General features: G+C 50.1%; 5 protein-coding genes across 5 annotated transcripts; 1 reads left to right on the top strand and 4 right to left on the bottom strand.

Annotated features, from left to right (window-relative positions):
• Positions 1-3: 3 nt before the first annotated feature.
• Positions 4-3,346, bottom strand: BCR38DRAFT_418765 (uncharacterized protein). Its single transcript, XM_040859248.1, has 6 exons — positions 2,881-3,346; positions 2,510-2,828; positions 2,277-2,456; positions 2,069-2,226; positions 1,158-2,023; positions 4-1,105 (listed from the first exon to the last, which is right to left on the bottom strand). The coding sequence occupies exons 1-6, from the start codon at positions 3,034-3,036 to the stop codon at positions 247-249; spliced, it is 2,538 nt and encodes an 845-aa protein (XP_040721653.1). The 5' UTR covers positions 3,037-3,346; the 3' UTR covers positions 4-246.
• Positions 3,347-4,780: 1,434 nt separating this feature from the next.
• On the top strand, positions 4,781-8,052 carry BCR38DRAFT_480529 (peptidase M16 inactive domain-containing protein; the record flags this gene model as incomplete). The annotated part of the gene is made up of 3 exons (XM_040863288.1): positions 4,781-7,411; positions 7,471-7,818; positions 7,879-8,052. The coding sequence occupies 3 exons, from the start codon at positions 4,781-4,783 to the stop codon at positions 8,050-8,052; spliced, it is 3,153 nt and encodes a 1,050-aa protein (XP_040721652.1).
• Positions 8,053-8,200: 148 nt separating this feature from the next.
• BCR38DRAFT_26448 (3',5'-bisphosphate nucleotidase) lies at positions 8,201-9,511 on the bottom strand. The gene has a single exon (XM_040854453.1). It carries the CDS (start codon positions 9,462-9,464, stop codon positions 8,349-8,351), a length of 1,116 nt encoding a protein of 371 aa, XP_040721651.1. The 5' UTR covers positions 9,465-9,511; the 3' UTR covers positions 8,201-8,348.
• A 3,606-nt stretch (positions 9,512-13,117) lies between these two features.
• On the bottom strand, positions 13,118-14,359 carry BCR38DRAFT_405064 (uncharacterized protein; the record flags this gene model as incomplete). The annotated part of the gene is made up of 6 exons (XM_040857923.1): positions 13,118-13,195; positions 13,298-13,455; positions 13,522-13,589; positions 13,623-13,690; positions 13,740-13,947; positions 14,073-14,359. The coding sequence occupies 6 exons, from the start codon at positions 14,357-14,359 to the stop codon at positions 13,118-13,120; spliced, it is 867 nt and encodes a 288-aa protein (XP_040721650.1).
• Positions 14,360-16,300: 1,941 nt separating this feature from the next.
• On the bottom strand, positions 16,301-17,927 carry BCR38DRAFT_418754 (putative tRNA isopentenyltransferase). The gene is made up of 2 exons (XM_040859247.1): positions 17,709-17,927; positions 16,301-17,652 (listed from the first exon to the last, which is right to left on the bottom strand). The coding sequence occupies exons 1-2, from the start codon at positions 17,829-17,831 to the stop codon at positions 16,342-16,344; spliced, it is 1,434 nt and encodes a 477-aa protein (XP_040721649.1). The 5' UTR covers positions 17,832-17,927; the 3' UTR covers positions 16,301-16,341.
• Between the last annotated feature and the right edge of the window lie 9 nt (positions 17,928-17,936).

Raw genomic sequence — 17,936 nt, 5'->3', positions numbered from 1 at the left:
GATCGAGAAGACAGATTCGTTTTGCATTGGCTGTGAGCAGAGAGCCTGCGAAGCTGTCGAGATGGAGCTAACAAGCTATTGCTAAAGCGCCCTCACCTAACAATCCAATGTAGAACTCTGAAGACACAGCGAATCAAGTAAAAAGTTATGTTGCTTATTATATACACCAGTTCTCGCCGAGCCCACAAATAGTGTGCATAGCTTCTTTGACCCATCCCGACCCCGAGTTGCACATCCATCAACCCCTTATTCCCTCGGCCTCGGCATCCCCCTAATCGTCCCAACCACCTCCCTCGTCCGCGCGTTATCCACAAAGCTCAATCCAATTAAATCCACCACCTCTTCAACAGTGTAGTGTAAACTTAAATCTCCTTCGCACCACAGATACTTGACCTCGTTAAGATTGCTCTGCAGCACCTCGGACAGGAGCTTGAGTCGAAGCCAATTAGCCGCGTACTTGGCCGTGGTCAGGATCGCATCCTCGGTGTTTTCTGCGCCGGGCGGTAGGAATAAGTTGTCTAACGAGGTAATGGTGGATATGAGAGATGCGATCGTATATGCCTCATCTTGCCCGATGCCGGCCATGTCCATGACATCGGAGACTAGTTTCGAGGCGACGGTATCAGCCAGTCCGCCAACGGCTTGGCACCATGCGGATCTCGAGAGTATCTGGGACCAAATGTTTGCCAAAGACCTCACGTGGGTTGTCGCTGAATCGACCTGCGCTTCCACAGCGGTCATGTCGGAGAAGTCTTGCTGCAACATGTTCTGGGTGCCGCCGAGAAGGTCACGTAAAACGGTACGCTGGGTAGTCATCTCGGTCGCATAGGCACGGGCAGCGAAGGATTGCAGCGTTTTGATGTCATTGTCGAGACGAAGCATGTTCACTGCCCGTGGAGCGAGGTCCGGACGGGACTTCCAGTCTGTAGCGAGGTCGGAAAGGCGCTCAGAGAGGTAGGTCGCGTCGTTGTAGAGGAACATATTGCCACTGCCGCCGGGGTCGAGGGCGTAGTAGTAGGGCGAGACGGCACGAAACATGGCTAGTATCAGGGTAGGCAAAGAAAAGAGGCCTGCCGCCGCCGCCGCTACTGGGTGTCTCTCGGACCTGTATCTTTTGGTTAGCAGGAAGACTCAGGCAGGCAAAGGGACTTGCTTACCCAACTAATGACGCCCCGTCTTCAAGGATGGCTGAGACACGTTTGAGGACGGGGTCGGGCATTGAAGAGATGTTATATGTCTCCTTCAATGTCATCTCTCGGGTTTGTGGCTTGTGAGACGAGGTCGTCGGTTTTGCGGACGTCGCTTCTGGATGAACATCGTCTGTCACATCATCGTCGCCCCAACCCCAAGCAGCTGCAGCATCGTCGTCTTCAGCTGGTTCAATCATTAGGGCTTCTGTAGATTCCTTGGGATTTTCTTCCATAACGTCTTCCTCACCCCACCCCCAAGCATCAGCCCCATCCTCTTCCGTGTTACCCCGGGCAGGACTCCCAGATGGGTCTTCGTCGGGTTGCTCGTCGTTACCCCATGCGGTACCCCAATCGTCGTCATCGCCTGCAAGGGCTGCTCCGTTGGATACCAATTCCTTTCCTTCTGATCGAGATACTTGTTGCGTTTCAACGCGTTCGACTTGCTTCGCACCTCCTAGCCCTTGAGCGAGCTGGGAGCGGATCGAGTCGAGTGCCGTCTCTCTATATTTCGCCAGCCATACTCGCGGTGCACCATCCACCCAATCCTGCAACTCATCAAACCCAGAATAATCCAGTTTTCTCAACGCATTGCAAAACGTTTTCACGACACTAATCACTTCCTGAAACTCTTCCATGTCCTTCAGGGAAACGGGAATCACGGGATCAAGCCAAAGATTGATGATTCTCGGTACAAGGTCGGGCATCATCACATTGGACAGTGAACGAACAAGCTCTTCTGGTAATCGTTTAGAGAAGTAACCCATGACTTGTTCAAGATCCGAGAACAGGGAAGGAAGGCTTCGATCTGCCTGACCAGCAATACTCAAAGTATGCTGCCGGTCATTAGTCAATGTTTTGATAGAAGACTGTTCACTCACATTTTCGGTTTTTATGGCTGGCAAGGTCTTATTTTCGGGGTTCGTCCGTGGCCCAACAATGGCTGCGTCTACACTGTGCCATAGAAGCGCCATTCTTTGGTCAACCTCCTTGTATGCTTGCAGGCCAATTACAGCTTCGGACAAACTCATTTGCTCCTCTGTACTCAGTCAGTATGGGTTTCCTGACTATATATGTGATTTAGCCTACCTTCACGGGTTTCGTGGATCGCCAGTTCGCCCTTCTCAATATCCACCCGCACCAGAGAGCTCCAAACGTGATCGAAAACGTCATGTACTGCCGACTTCAACTCGAAAGCCCGCATGTCTAGCAACCTCATGATGCGGCGAGACTTGGTGGCAGGTATTTGGTCGAGCGCAGTCCATGATTCTACCACATCGTTAAGCGCCTTCTCATATAACAGCCTTTTGGGTGTTTCTTACTCTCCAAAAGGTGTAGGGATTCCAGTATCCTCCGATCGTCTCTCGCTTGCTCCACCTGGTCCAACAACTCATTGACGTGCCTGATACTAGTCAATGCACCAAGGACTTGCTGGTTATAATTGGCTTCGCGATTGAGAAAATCAACCGTGTCTTCTGCTTCCCTTATCGTCTGTCCAGAAGCTTCGGGGGCCTCTGACCGTCGCACTATCTCGTGGGCCAAGCTTCGCGATCGGTTGATGTCGTCCTCAAGCGTCTTCGCATTTGCGACCCATGATTGTACGTCGGGGGCGGTCTCTTCGTTGATGGTACGGACTTCAGACTGAGGAACTGTTAGTCTCAACCATCCACTCCGGTAACTAAGCAAGGCTTGCCTCCAGTTTAGACTTGGCAACTGCGAGAGCTTCCAATGCTGGGCCGAAGTCTTCTTTGCGAACATGTCGAGACGATAGCTCATCCTCAGGGAAGCCTCCGTACAAGGCGAAATCGACCAGCGCCTGGCCTACAGCTGCAGATTCGGAAGCTGTCATCGCGTGTTGCCTCTGCTGGCGTCCTCCTCTTAGACCAAAACTCTCTAAACTGTCGTTTCCGAGATGCCAGCCTGGCCCGACGACCTCAAGTGAGGTACAGGCAAACTTGCAAACTACCGCACTGGTTTGAGTTGTCGCTCGAGTAGTCTGGTATGTTCAAATGGGCCCGTTAATAGTGATCAGTTGGTTTCGGGTCTCACAAGAGCGTGATATTGCTGCCGCGAAGCTCCGACTTCGTGGACATGTCACCTAGAACACTTCCAAGGAAGCTCCAACTGTGGCTGGTGACGTGGCTGAACGAACAGGGATCATGCTCCATGCTAGTTCAGGCCGTCACTTCCCCGGATGTCATCATCAGATCATAACAATGGGTATTTAAACTAGCTAGTTCCGACTACGTGTGGTGAATAAAAACAGATTCATCAAGGTAGCTATAATATGTACCGTTTTATGTTATGTTTAAGCCTAACCTGCAATTGATTCTTACGAAGACCGCCGTGAAGCCCACTTACCCCTCCAATTTTTGGACATGTAGTTTGCGCTGGCGCTTACTGGCGGCAATGGCCCCAATCGGGTACCAGCACCTTTTGGTGGGGTTTGCGTGCTTCTACGAGAATCCTTCGGCAAACCCTTGATGGTAAGGGAACCCGCATAGATTCCCAGGCTATTCCATGTGCCACAGACCCATCTAGAAATCTCAAAAGCAGTAGGTTTCACCTGCCAGATTTATCACATTCCTTGTCGTGCATCTCCTCGTGCCTTGCCTCGCCTCAACTTGCCACGCTGCAGCTGAAGAATTCTTCATTAAGGCAGGCGTCTCTTCCCTCGCCTGGTACAATTTTCCGACCGCCAAGCTGTCTTCTCATATTTCCAGCTGGTACCTTACGAGCGCCAGGCTACAGCAGTTTTCACTATCAGCTTCAGCCGCGAGATATTCTCCCCATTGGTCTGCGGTGCGCCCACACCTCAGTCGGTATGTAGGCCCCCAACGTCCAAATCCCGAACGGTGCGCGCACCAAACCCGTTGCTTCTCAATTGTTTTCTTCGCCATCCTCATCATCTTCATCTGGAACATTTGCAAGTTCTCCAAAGTCGTCAATTGGGCCAGGGCTTAGCTCTACGTCATCACATTTACCATGACTAGTATGGTTGGTCTAACTACGGCCCGCACACTGTTTTACGCCAGTCTTGTCTCACTCGTAGCTGTCATCCTCTATCAGATTGAACATGACTCTGGGTACGCCTTTACCTTGCCTGTCTCTCGATAAGATTGCCGTGGCTCTGCCTAGTGGCTTCTCTAGTTGTGCTGGTGCTTGATTGGTATCATAGTTGACCAGTCGGTGTTGATCGATATCATGAATTTTGATATCCCAATATATTCAGTGGAATTTACATGCCAGCCGACGACACCAAGTGGACACACAGCTGAGAGGCCTGAACACCGCTTATGTAGCTTACGCGTTATCTCCCAGAATTCCTTGTAGGGTCTGTAGTACCTTTCATCCCCTTGCCAAGCAGAAAGGAAACATCGCCGCAATGATAAAAATCATCTCGAAAGATCCTGTCCCCTCTCGCTCCTTCCTCCCTGTGCCCATTCTTCACCCACTTCAGACTTGCTCTTTATTCCCACGTCCCCGAGGACATTATTTATGAAAGCTCTCCGGCCTAGTGCCAAAGAAGCATAGCTAACGGGAAGTCCAGATACCTCCAGAACACAGTCGCGAGACTCCATCGGATCAGCACCATGGGCTCGCAAGGGCCAACACCGCCGCGGTTTCGTAAGATCCAGAGCTTCAACACAGACTACGCGCCAGCCACCATCACGCAGTATGAGTCCGAAAGGAGTGGCATGCAGGTCATCGTGACCGATCGCAAGGGGCCCAAGGTAAACGGTTACTTCACCTTGGCAACCGAGATCTTTGATGATTCTGGGGCACCTCACACGCTCGAGCACTTGGTTTTCATGGGATCCAAGAGCTACCAGTACAAGGGCCTGCTTGACAAGTTGGCATCGAGGGCATACGGATCGACGAATGCTTGGACCGCTACCGATCACACAGCATATACTCTCGAGACGGCCGGATGGGAAGGATTCGCGCAAACCCTGCCGATATATCTGGAGCATCTTGTTGCACCGACAATTACGGACGCAGCATGCCTCACTGAGGTCCACCACATTGACGGCGAAGGCAATGACGCAGGTGTGGTCTACTCTGAGATGCAGGGAGTACAGTACACCAGTACCGAGCTCATGGATATCAAGGCTCGAAGATTACTATACCCAGAAAATGTCGGCTTTCGGTATGAGACTGGTGGGATGATGGATGCCCTTCGGGTCCTCACCCCCAAGAGGATTAGAGACTTCCACAAGGAAATGTATCAACCGCGCAACATGTGCATCATCATTATCGGCGAGGTCGACCACCAAAACCTTCTGGAGATTCTAGACGAATTCGAAGAGAGTGTCAAGGCTGATATTCCCCCCCTTGATGCCCCTTTCAAACGGCCTTGGATCGACTCGGCACAGCCTCCTGCGCTGAACGAAACGGTGATAGAGACGGTTGAGTTTCCAGAAGAGGACGAGTCGACAGGTGACATGGTAGTTGCTTTCTTCGGACCAAACTGCAGAGACGTTGTCGCGACGACAGCATTAAGCGTCCTCCTAACCTATCTCTGTGGATCTTCGGTGGCCGTTCTAGAGAATATCATGGTGGAGAAGGAAGAACTCGCAAGCTCCGTTGGGAACTGGTGGGATGCTCGGCCTAACACTGTCATATGGTTCCAGCCTACAGGCGTTGCCACAGATAAACTCGCTTTTGTCGAACAGCGCCTCATCTCCCTTCTCAAGGAGGTCGCCTCGAAGCCTCTTGATATGACGTACCTGAAAGAGTGTATTCAACGCGAGAGACGGCAAGTGAAGTCGCAGGCCGAGGCATCTGAATCTTTCTATTCAACCAACATTATCACAGATTACCTCTTTGGAGCACGAGATGGATCCACTTTGAAGGATCTCGAGACCCTCAGTGAGTACGACGACCTAGAGAAGTGGACTGAAGAGCAGTGGAGAGACTTCCTGAAGAAGTGGATATCAGATGCTCATCACGTTTCCGTCCTGGGCAAGCCTTCTCTGAAGCTGGCAACAAAACTGAAGGAAGACGAAACCAAGAGAATAGAGAAGCGAAAGCAAGAGCTTGGTCCAGATGGCATCGAGAAACGTCGCAAGCTACTCGATGAAGCGAAAAGCCAAAACGATGTGGAGATTCCCACATCTGTTCTCGAGAGATGGCCTGTCCCTCCTACGGACTCGATTCACTTCATCGAGTCTCAAACCGCACGGTCTGGCCTTGCTCGAAAGCTCGGGCTGGAGGATAATCCTGCGCAGAAAGCCATTGATGCCGCCCAACCAGGCAACCCGCTGTTTGTACAGTTCGAGAGTGTGCCGACTAACTTTGCGCACATTACCGTACACATCGGCACAGCGACACTTCCTGAGAAATACAAGCCCCTCATGCCGATTTTCACAGATAACTTCTTTAACACGCCCATCACCCGCGATGGTAAACGTGTTGACTTTGAGCAAGTCGTCATGGAGCTCGAAAGGGATACCATCAGCTACGGCATGGAGTCTGGCAGTCGTGTTGGCGACACGGAGAGCACGCTGATCAGAATGCAAGTCGAGCCCGACAAATACGCAACAGCGGTTGAGTGGATCCGCACCATGATGTTTGACAGCGTCTTTGATGTAACTCGCCTCAAGGCGGCAATCGTCAAGCAACTTGCCGACATCCCCGAAGCGAAGCGGGAGGGCAGAACGATGGCTAATGAAATCGAGATGGCAATCCACAACAAACACTCGTCACTACTGGCTGCCAAGCGGACGTTAGTCAAGGCCGTATACCTGCGTCGGCTCAAGAAGCTGCTGGAAAAGGAGCCTGACACCGTGATTTCCTGGTTCGAGGAACTGCGCAAGTTACTGTTTACTTTCTCAAATATCCGTACGTTGGTCACAGCCGACATTGGGAACTCAAAGTTACCCGATCCTGTCAAGACCTGGGATATTCTTGCCCAATCTCTCGATAAAGCCGATTCGATCAACCCCATCCTGAAGCCTTACACCCTTCTCAACGAGGAAGGTAACAACCCTGGGTCGATCGGCGCCATCCTGGTCCCCATGACCACCATCGACTCGTCATATTCTGTCAGTACGGCCAAGGGACTGACTTCATTCAACGATCCCGATGTGCCCGCCCTCATGGTCGCTGCTGCCTATTTGGAAACCGTCGAGGGCCCACTATGGAACGCGGTCCGTGGCAATGGACTCGCGTATGGCGTTTATTTTGCCAAGGAAGTCGATGGTGGCTATGTGCATTTCAAGGTGAGTGATGCCCGTGGCCCTGATTTTCGCAGTTCTTATTGTTACTAACAATGTTATAGGTATATCGCTCGCCCCTAGCATCCAAGGCCATCTCTGCCGCCCGCGATGCCATATCGTCCCTAGCCAACGGCACCATCGCCTTGGAAAAGCCGATGATCGAAGGCGCCATCAGCCAGTTGGTCATGGCACTGGCTGACGAGCAAGCCACTATGTCCGCGGCAGCAGTACAGAACTACGTCGTTGGTGCCGTGCGAGGACTGGACCGCGACTTTAATGCCAGAATTCTCGCCAAAGTGCGGAACGTTACGGAGCAAGAGATCAGAGAAGCTATGACCAAATGGCTTCTGCCCGCGTTCAACCCCGGCACTAGCAACGTGGTTGTCTGCTGTGCGCCTATCATGGTCGAGGTGAGTACTTTCTTGACTCTTTCAATTAACTGGTCACATGAGGCTAATTTTTGTGAACAGAACCTCGAGAAGGAGCTCAAGGGTATGGGCTACAAGACTCAAGTCAAGCAACTGGCTGACTTCCACGATGCGTATGGACTTGAGGCTCCTGAGGGCGAGGACGAAGAAGAGGATGAGGATGGCTCAGAGGGATCTGAATCAGACGGTTCGGAGGAGTCGGATGAAGAGGAATAGTAGAGTAGACTAGTCGAGTGCTGGCCAAATATTTTAGAGTCGCTACGCACAGCGGATTGAGACTCATGGACCATATATGCGCAATGCAGAATATTTGACGACGACCGCCGTGACCGCTTGTCCTTGGAACCCTGCAACGAATGCGCGACTTCGTAGACTAACCCGCTATCGGTCCCTCCAAAGTCTAATCACAGAGAGTGAAGATAGCAGGCTGGAGACCCACAGGAGGTAGATATGAAGATATCAGCGCTGCATCATCGACAAGCCATCGCGGTCAATATACCTGGCTATTTTCCTCAAGCCAGCAAATCTCCCTTCCCCTGCTCCCTCAACACCTCATGCACCGTCTTCAAAACATCCGCATGCAACGCCCTCGGCGCCGCCACAAACCCATAGTTACTAGTCATCTTCCTGCCGACGCTCAAATCGATACCCCTCCCATCCACATCCGTGATCTTTCCCCCAACCTCCTCAAACAACAGCATCGCCCCGGCGTGATCCCACACCTTGCCGTGCCGCGCCCGCGTCTTGTACACCCACGTCGTCATATTGGCCAGTCCCAGCGCGAGCACCACCCACCGCGGTACCCAGCCCAGTAGATCGCAGCCCGGGAAAGAGACGCCAAGTCGCGCGGCGACTTCTTCGTGGGCGGTGTCTATACCGGATTCGAGGAGGTGCACGCACGACACTGAGCGTAGATCCGACTTACTTGCCGTGAGGGCATGCGCCGGTACCCTCTTCGGCTCATGGTCATCCGCCCCACCCTTCTTCTTCAAAACCCGCACCCATGTCCCATGCCCCCTTGCAGCGAATACAATACACCCCTCCCCCTTGGGATCAAGCGTATCATTCCGCACCGGCGCAGTGGCTTCAATGGACAGAGTAGGACATCCGACTATGGAGAGAACTTGCTGACCTCCCGACAGCAAGGCAACGTTAATCGCGTACATCTCGCCACGGACGAAGGTTTTGGTTCCGTCAATGGGGTCGAATACCCATTTCCTCCCTGCGTCCAGACCACCGGGGACGCCCGTGCCGCAGAGGTCGATTAGGTCGCACATTTCTTCGGGTGTGGTGGGTAGGATGCATTTTGGCTGGTCCACATCCACAGCCTGATTCTGCGGACGCAGGGTAAGTGTTTGGAGTAATTCCCACACCCGTGTCCTCAGGACTTCATTACTGCGCAGTTCATCGGCGGATTCTTCACCTACGAAGCCATCGTTGGGGAAGGCAGCGTGTAAGGTAGAAGTGAGCAGGGCTTGAATGGCGAAGTCGGCTACGGTCACGGGACTTAGGTCATCTTTGGAGATTGTGCCTTTGTCGCTGGAGGTGAGAATGCCTTGGGACAGTTGGGCGGCGGATTGGATGGCGATGATGGCCGTTTTGATTTCCTGGGCGTAGGGGCTATCCATAGTGGTGGTGGTGGTGGTGGTGATGAGGTGGGGTAATGCAGTTAAAGGGCAAAGGAGGGGAGAGGAGGAAGGGTACGGTCTGTGCGGTGCTCCACTTACCGTTGAAAATTAGGCGATTCTTTTTAACTAACAAGAGGGACAAAGAAATTGAGGGGGGGCCTCGATTAGTAGCGTAGTCTGAATCGATAACAGAGTTAAGGGGTTAACCCCTTATATAGTTAAAACTTCACTTAATAACAAATTATATTTACATTTTATAGCTCAAGCTACCAGGTGAGTTATACTGCTTAATAACAACAGATCATATAACCTCAATAGTAAGCTAGAATAGATTATTATTATTAAATACGCTGTAGGCTCGAAGCCCCCGGTACCTCTGCTAGTACTCCCGTATGTCAAACCGTGCCCTAATGGCTGGACTAAATACATACGCTGCGTCGTCGGTTCGCCCTATTGGCGACTGCGTTGCGTCCACTACCATACTACGTTGGTTCTCAACCTACCAACAAAGTCCCCCCTGAGAAGATCGATGCTATGCTAGAATAGAAAATAGTGGGTTTAGTGATTTATATAGCCAACACAGGTGGATATTATGTTTTGGGGAGTGAAAAGCCCATGGAGGATCAATTCTGGAAGGGTATCAAGACCAATACTAACTAGTTATGGATAGAATGAAGTGGTATGTCTGCATGTGCTGCAAGGGGGACAAAGGCTCAAAGGACCTTTGGTCTCATAGACTATGGTTTGCTATGTTCTGCTTTACCAGAAAACCTGTATATCCCCAAATTCACCCCTGGAGCAGTCTCCCAACCTGCCCAACTCAAACGCATCAAGCAATCCCAGAAGAACGTAAAAATGGCGCCCAAGGCTAAGCCTACCAACCTCGGCCCGACACCTGTTTCAGGCATACACAAATAGGAAACCACTCTCCCAGCTGACCCTCGTCCACAAACCACAGCACAAGTCTTAGATGACCAGAGTTTAAGACATGCCGAAATTGAATGATTAATTGATCGAGGGTTGAAAGATAGAGTTAGGTAGTTGTCCACACACTAGACAAAGTACGTAGCAGTGTCAGGGTACGGCTAGGCCGAAGGCAATAGTACAGAGTGATGGGGAGTAACGGGCGTCCCTCCTACGTAGCACCGGGTGGTCACTGGCGGTCTCAGGTAGGGGTGCCCACGGTGATGCATTGATCTCTGCTCCTTCCCTATCCTACTTCGAGATGGTCCTTATATAGATAGCTAGGCCGCCGCTTGGACCCGGCATAACAGCAGGGTCGGCGATGCCAAGGATCTTGACTCTCGTCATCCCAAAGCTTCACATAGATTGTAATCATGACTCGGGAGTCTTTTGTCCGAAACACCCCTCCGGCGCCCCACCGGTGTCTTGCGTTCAGTGTCCTGACACCCACTGGTGCCTATGGCATTCTGTTCTCTGACAAGCAGTCAGGCAATGTAGAGAGTTTGTGCAGAGGATATCACAACATCCAATAAAGCCACAACGTATGGTAACATTCAAGTTTACATAACAAAACAACACCTTGCATATAAATAAGTATTGGGAATCTTCATTGATTATTTAATCTTGAATAGACAGACCTAAATTTTTCAAACAGTAATCTGGGTCTTAGCGCATACTGGGCTTGAACCAACGGCCAGTCAAATTTATGCATAGCTCGGGAAGGAGTTTATTAGACACCACCTGAAAACCAGAGGAAACCAGCAAATATTTGGCATTGTAGCCTCTCGTGCCGGCTACATCTACTCAAGGTAACAAACACGCTACCACATCGTCAAGTTCCAATTCGTCAAGTTCCAATTTACTAAAGAGAGAACACGGCACGTGGGAGAAATTGCAATTGGTCCCTGGAATGCTTTCTGTTTCGAGGACTGAGTTGATGGGCCAGTAGACATGCCTTATACGAAGTAATCTGCTTCCAATCCCACGGCTCGCTGGTGCACACCAAAACAACGTTATATACCATTGATACTAATTATAGGAGTCGAATGTCTCAAGGCACGTACTAAAACTTCGAATATTTTCCATCGAGCCAATCAAAGGCCCAGACCCCTCCCAACAAGGATACCTATACAAACAGCACCCACAATGCGGCGCCAAATACCACCATAGCAACAATATTGGACGAGATTGCTTCTTAAATAGCCTACATATTTGCCTCATAGCCAGGGTAGGGCACAGAGTTCTGCGAAAGAAAGTAGTGGTTGGACTCTTCCGAAATCATCTCACCAACGTACACTCGCTGCCACTCGGGATTCTGGTTGCTGCCCGTTTCGAAAATTATAGCGTCGCTAGAATATCCAGGAGTGCTTTGAACGCCCGTCATGTTGTGGGAAGCCATATCCGCGTTGGGAATCGACGCTACTATTATGAGACACAGTGCCATTGCCATCAGACGACGGGTTGGCGTTGGCGCCTGGCATGGAATTAATCCCGGCAGTCACAGTAATGTTGGGATGTTGGGGCCCACCATGGGAACGTTGCTGTTCGCCACGGTACGGTTGCCCTGCGACATGGGAATGTTGCCGTCAGACATGGTGGTGTTAACTGAGAGAGGTTAGTCAAAAGTGACACAAGACGCAAACGTACATTCTTGGGGATAATCACATCGGCGCATAACCGAGCAATAGACCATTAAACTTAGTAAGAGTATGGCGTCTTTAATGAAGCCAAAGATAAGTGGTGGAGGTGGCTTGTGCCGCAAGGCGTTGGTTGCAATGGGAAATACGATTTTTGTCAAAAACGACGGGTCACATGGTATTGGAGCATAGAAGCACCATATCGTTAGTTCTAGCTTTGTCTAGACTATTGTTTGATATTAAATGTGGGATTGAGCACCACAGTGATTCCTAAGGTTGAAAGGCGCTTTATGTTTAGAATAAAAGCGCTTTGTGCTTCAGGATAAAGGCGGGATAGAGGTAGCCTAGTAAGGCTGGTCCCTTCAGATTACTTAAAGGCAATGCACACAGCCAACAGAACAGATAGAGGGGATCGAGCATGGAAAAAACGGTGACCTAACCATAACCACCAAATTATTCTTTTCATATAACCGTCATATCACGGTCATACTGTAAGATACGTGAATATCTAACAATTTTCCAGCATTAATCACGCTCAATGAAATTAATCATGCTTTACGAATGGTTACGGGTACTAATAACTGTCTAGCTATTCTATCTTGAGAGAAAATATAGTCGCAACACGTTGAATCGCAACGGATGGAAGATATTGGCGTTCGAAAGCTAGCAGAAGACATTGGTAGCTTCTAGAAACCAGTCCTTTAGTTGTTCTCTGGAAGATACGCCATGGGTTTTTGCGACTAGTTTGTGGCCTGTGCTGTTGAGATCTACCCATCTCGGCTACATAAACATAAGCTTTGTTACCCTCTCCCATAGGATCAACGACGCCAACGACGCAAGCATCCCTCCTTATTTTTTACAGTCGCAATTTTAGTTCAGTACCGTACTCATTGCACACCGACTGTGCCAAAATACCGGTCAAAATACCAGGTTACGGTCTTGGACTTCGTACAACCAACGTAACTATACAAGAACTACATCGCTGTATTCTGACGTTGTAAAAATCTAATCATAACACACAATCCATCCAACCAATACAAAGGAATCTAATACCTAGACCAATACCAAGCGACTTTTTTTCGTACTAGATTTGCTCTTGTCCTTGTCTTTGTCTTTGCTTTTCTTCTTGTCCTAGTAAGTCGTTAGCTATGCGGAGGTTCAATACATTCACGGTATAACCCTGTACAATATCTAGGTGGCTGAGTGGTGGTGAATGGTACCAATTCAACTTACATCTTTTTTCTCATCTCGCTTCTTCTTATCGCTCTTGTCGCTCCTCCTCCTATCGCTGTGACTCGATTCTGTCTTGCTCGATCTGCTTCGCCTATCTCTAGTCCTCTCGGTATCTCTCGAATCAATACTGCCAGAAGCGCGGCTGGACTTCGTCGTATCTGGAACAATTTGTCAATGCTGTCACCATACCGACGAACTTTTTCTAGAGGAAAAATATTACTCACCTTCTCTCGTGAAGGCTGGATAATGGGAATGAGAATGTGAATGTGAATGTGGGTGGCCCATGTAATATCTGTCATGCGGGTAGTAGTACCGCCTGTCATACCCATCGTCGACTAAGAAGTCGTTGACATGGTACTCTCGACCCCCGAGACCATCGCTATGAACGGTGATCTAGTTCGCATTAGATTGAATCACTATAAGGATGTCTGATCGCACTTACCACTTCGGCATCTTCTGCTTTCTTTTCTGCTTTTACTGCTTTTACCTCTTCTTTCTTCTCTTCCTTGGCGGACGTCTCCTTTTTGTCTTCGATGATTGTAACCCTCTCTTTTTCTTTACCTTTTTCCTTCTTCTTTTCCTCCGCCTGAGTGGCTGCGGACGCAGCGGCGAAAGCTTTCCAAACTAGTGCGAGATATCTTCCTGTGAAGCTAAATGCCATTATAAGCTCCCTGCCTCAATATTCAGAAGCAGGCACTGGAAGATCGCCAATGCCCTTCAACGCAGCTTGCAAGCCATGACTAGTCACCAAAGTCTCAAAAGGAGCGCGACTCACCAGCTAGCATTCCACAACCAAATCGCCGTAATCGCTGTGTATTTCCACACAAACAAAGAATGCTTCTTCCACTCAACCGACCATATCGCCGCGCGAGTCGCCTCAAAATGTCTAAACCACTCGACCCCACACAAAAATGACCACACGGTTGTCCGTATCCGAAACGCCTTTTTCCACGTCTCGGTCCACCACTCCGGAGGATCTACCGGTTGGGGAGGTGGTGGTGGTGGCGGTGGTGATTTGTATGAATAAGAGGGTTCGTAGCGGCTATAGTAGCGAGAAGACATTCCTTGAACTAGACCTGTCGTGAAATTTCGTAGTGGTTTCGAGTCGTTGATGTGTTCTCTCAAGGTACTTAGTTTATGATTGAGGATGCGTGGTGCATATAAGACTTCTAGGCACGGACCTGCATTGCGAAATATCGTGGGATCCAGGAAGCTTCCTCTGTGCGCCAGAGGATGTCCGGATCGCAGAGTATATCGGTCCTCCGTAAGCCCGGCGCGCAAAGCACAATGTTGGATCTCAGCGCTTCAACAACAAAAAATCATCTCAACAATTATTAACTTCAACTTTGATGGGGAGGATGGCGTGGCCACTCATGGCTACGCCGGCGCCATAGTCTTGTAAAACAATTGGGTGTAGTTGAATCGACTCCAAGATATCATTACCAGCTAGATGAGTGTTTATCCAAACTAAAGTAATCTTGGTGGTTTTCACTTGTTAATGTACTAGATATTTCTTTCATGGTGCGTGTTGATATTGCCTTCTGGGATCTATTGATACTTCCGTGATGCTTCCACACGTATTCACGATGGCATTGTTGGAACACAGGGCCTGCTATTCGAGCTAAGATTTGTACATCTCGCGATAGAAACCCATGCTATTTCTCGTGGACCCACTGCAAATGAGCCAGGAATGACAAGTACCATCTCTTCGCATCCGGACGTGTTGAGGTAAATAGTCAAGGTAAGCAGCGGGTAGCCTACGATCACCAGCAATCTAACTACTAGATGCGCATCCTTGTCCTCAGGTATAAGCAATGGTTCCGCACTGTCTATTGGCCTTTTGCCTTTCCCTGTCCGTCCTCGTAGTTGAATAACTTTCAGTAGCTCGACATTTTATTAATACCCTCGTCGCACTTCTCCTTGGCCTCCACAACAGCTTTTCATGAATAACTCAGTTGGTCACTGCCGATAATATTGTGTGGATTACCGTCGAAGCCCGGATATTTGCGACTTCGAAGGTCTTCACCATGTCGAGAAAACCCGGACGGCGACATTTAGCGTGTTTACCCGGGCTTTATTCGATTTATAGGCGTGCTGCGGAGGCTTGAAGGATTCGTCCAATCCGTGGCGGCATGCGAGGGTACTAAAGCGAGCAGAGTAGTGATACCATACCTTGATGCAGTGATTGTTTCAAGGGAGACCTACAAGTAGTTAAAACCCTCATCAAAATGCTTCGATCGTATTTCGATATATTGCGTCCTTGATTCCGCCGAGGGTGCATTCCCAGACGCCTGCGCCTTGGCAGCATCATCTACCAGGTTCACTAGTTTTCTCGTGTGATCCATCACGTGTTCCATCGAGTTGTCAAGTTGTTTCCTTTCCTCCGCATCAAGGGGCACTGGATCACTGAAAGAACTAAGCACGACTGGTGGGACAGTAGGCGCATTTCTGGGGGTGTCCTGAATTGAGCCAGAATGAGGTCTAGTATCGCGAGACGCAGCTGAAGCATTCCGGGGTTGTTCCGACTTTGGGGTACTTAGATCAAATTTGGGGTACTTAGACCAAAGACCATATTACGATATATTCCAAAAGATGGATATCAGGGGGAGAACACAAAACATCGTAAGAATAAGTCAGAAATTCGACCATCGTGAAAGTCATATTGGTACTTATGGAGGGGCGATGCCAGGAATCTCGAGAGGCTGATCTGGCCACTCAACACCCAACCAATTTTAGCGTTAGATGAACGCGATGCACTATGGATACCCAAAAGGCCAACATTCGCTGGCTTCTATATACCAGAAGGTCGTTAGTTGGGGCGGCTGGCTAATTTACACGGAGCTAGAACCAATATCTTCGAATGAAAGAAGAAAACCCCATTCTACACATGTAACACAGCACATGCCAGACCAGCACATTTGTCGTGGTATAGGGTGGAGTTTCAACTTATTGACTGTGACGACGACCTTTGGATCTCGTACGGTATCGATAGGACAAATATATGGCACAGAAATGACTATTCAGTTATTATATTTGTTTTACGCTTATCCAGGGACGGCTAGGTCTACCTTGGGTGGCGTTGGTCCATCAGCTTCAACAGAAGCTGGCTGGTATACTGGAACCAGAGCCATCCTGCTCTTGCTTTTCACGTACCGGCGATGACGCCGCCCATTGATGTGTTTCTGCCACCCATCCTCTGTTGTGAGAGTCATGTTGCAAATCTCGCAAAGCTTCGCCTCGAAGTTCTGCTTGGGGGCCGAACTCCCTTCCAGTGCTGAGAGAACATCCTTAGCAGTTTCCGAGATGTCTACCGGGCGGGGCATCTCCACGCCATCAAGGAACTTCCGCGTAATGTCCGCTGCGGGCGACAGGACGTCGCACGAGAAGGCCTCCGCATCTGAGCTATCTAGTAAGTAGAGATATTTTGTGGCGTCTTTCTCTTCGAGAGTGGGAATCGTCTTGGTTCGAAGCCACCTTAGCTGCTGTCGGGCATACTGCCTTGTTGCGATCTTCATGGCGTCCAAACTGAGGTTCTTCAGTTTATCGAGCTCAGCTGTTGGTCGCCCATCTCGCTCCGCGTCCAGAAATGCTTCAAACTGCTTGAAGCCTATCGATTGCCAAATTCCTCGAGTACGATCGACTTCTTCCCCGCTTTCTGTCCGTATTCGCAGCTGATGGTGCAGGTTCCTGACCTCTTCCATCAGGCCAACTCTTTCCATCTTGTCTACACGCTTGTCAAGGCGCTCCTTGAGCACATCCGGTTTCGAGTAGACCCAGAACATCAGCGATTGCCAGGGACTGTCTGAAGGGCCCGTGTTGGACTTTGTCTGCTGCTGCTCGCCATATATATCAGAAGCGCGTTTGCCCGTAGTCAGGAATATCTCCAGAGAGCGCTTGATCTTGCGTCTATCGTCGGGATGCCAGCGGGAGGCCATAGCGGGGTCTACCTCACGCAGTCGTTGCAGCATCAAATCCGTGGGACCATCTAATATGGGGTGCTGCTTCTCGATATCCGTCTGGGTTACATACTTGGACTCGGCATCATCAAGATCACGAGAGTCGACAAGACTGTTCTCAAAGAGGAGGGAAGAGACGTAGTAGTGTGTACCGCCAACCACAATCGGCAGCTTTCCTCTACTCCGAATCTCCCGAATGAGCTTAGACGCTTCTCGTGCAAACACCCCGACAGTCCACGTGGGTTGGTCAAGCTTTACTGTGGCAAGGAGATGATGTGGTACACCGCGCTGTTCCTCAGCCGTGATCTGGTTCGTGATCACAGGCAAACCATTGTACATTTGCATCGCATCGGCATTTATGATCTCGCCGTCGAAGCACACGGCCAGGTCGACTGCCAACTACACATGCGTCAACACTAGCCCTGCATCGCTCTGAAATTCCTCCTCCGGCTTACGTCTGACTTGCCAGTGCCTGTGGTGCCCATGATGGCCACCAGGGGCTGGGTTGGTCGCTGAGCATATGCCATCGCGGCAGCATTGCGGACAAATGACTGGGAGAGCAGTCGCGTTGAAGTCATGGGACTCCTATCCTTTTAGGCCTCCAATGAGTCAGCTGTGAATTCCCAGAAACTCTCATCTGGCTCATGGAAGGAGGGTCCCTGTATGCTTTTAGCTGCATGAGC

This window comes from Pseudomassariella vexata, assembly GCF_002105095.1.
Source record: "Pseudomassariella vexata strain CBS 129021 chromosome Unknown BCR38scaffold_1, whole genome shotgun sequence".
In the NCBI taxonomy this organism is placed as follows: Eukaryota; Fungi; Ascomycota; class Sordariomycetes; order Amphisphaeriales; family Pseudomassariaceae; genus Pseudomassariella; species Pseudomassariella vexata.
Note: the sequence above shows the minus strand (reverse complement) of the source record. Positions and strands in the feature narration are given on the sequence as shown.

Bases quoted from the DNA above. Each gene is read 5' to 3' on its own strand.
- BCR38DRAFT_418765 (XM_040859248.1), bottom strand. From the start codon at position 3,036: ATGACAGCTTCCGAATCTGCAGCTGTAGGCCAGGCGCTGGTCGATTTC. The intron at 2,829-2,880 runs GCAAGCCTTGCT...ACAGTTCCTCAG, and splicing joins TTGCCAAGTCTAAACTGGAG to TCTGAAGTCCGTACCATCAA. The intron at 1,106-1,157 runs GTAAGCAAGTCC...CAAAAGATACAG, and splicing joins GACGGGGCGTCATTAGTTGG to GTCCGAGAGACACCCAGTAG.
- BCR38DRAFT_26448 (XM_040854453.1), bottom strand. From the start codon at position 9,464: ATGGATAGCCCCTACGCCCAGGAAATCAAAACGGCCATCATCGCCATC.
- BCR38DRAFT_418754 (XM_040859247.1), bottom strand. From the start codon at position 17,831: ATGACTTCAACGCGACTGCTCTCCCAGTCATTTGTCCGCAATGCTGCC. The intron at 17,653-17,708 runs GTAAGCCGGAGG...ACGCATGTGTAG, and splicing joins CAGGCACTGGCAAGTCAGAC to TTGGCAGTCGACCTGGCCGT.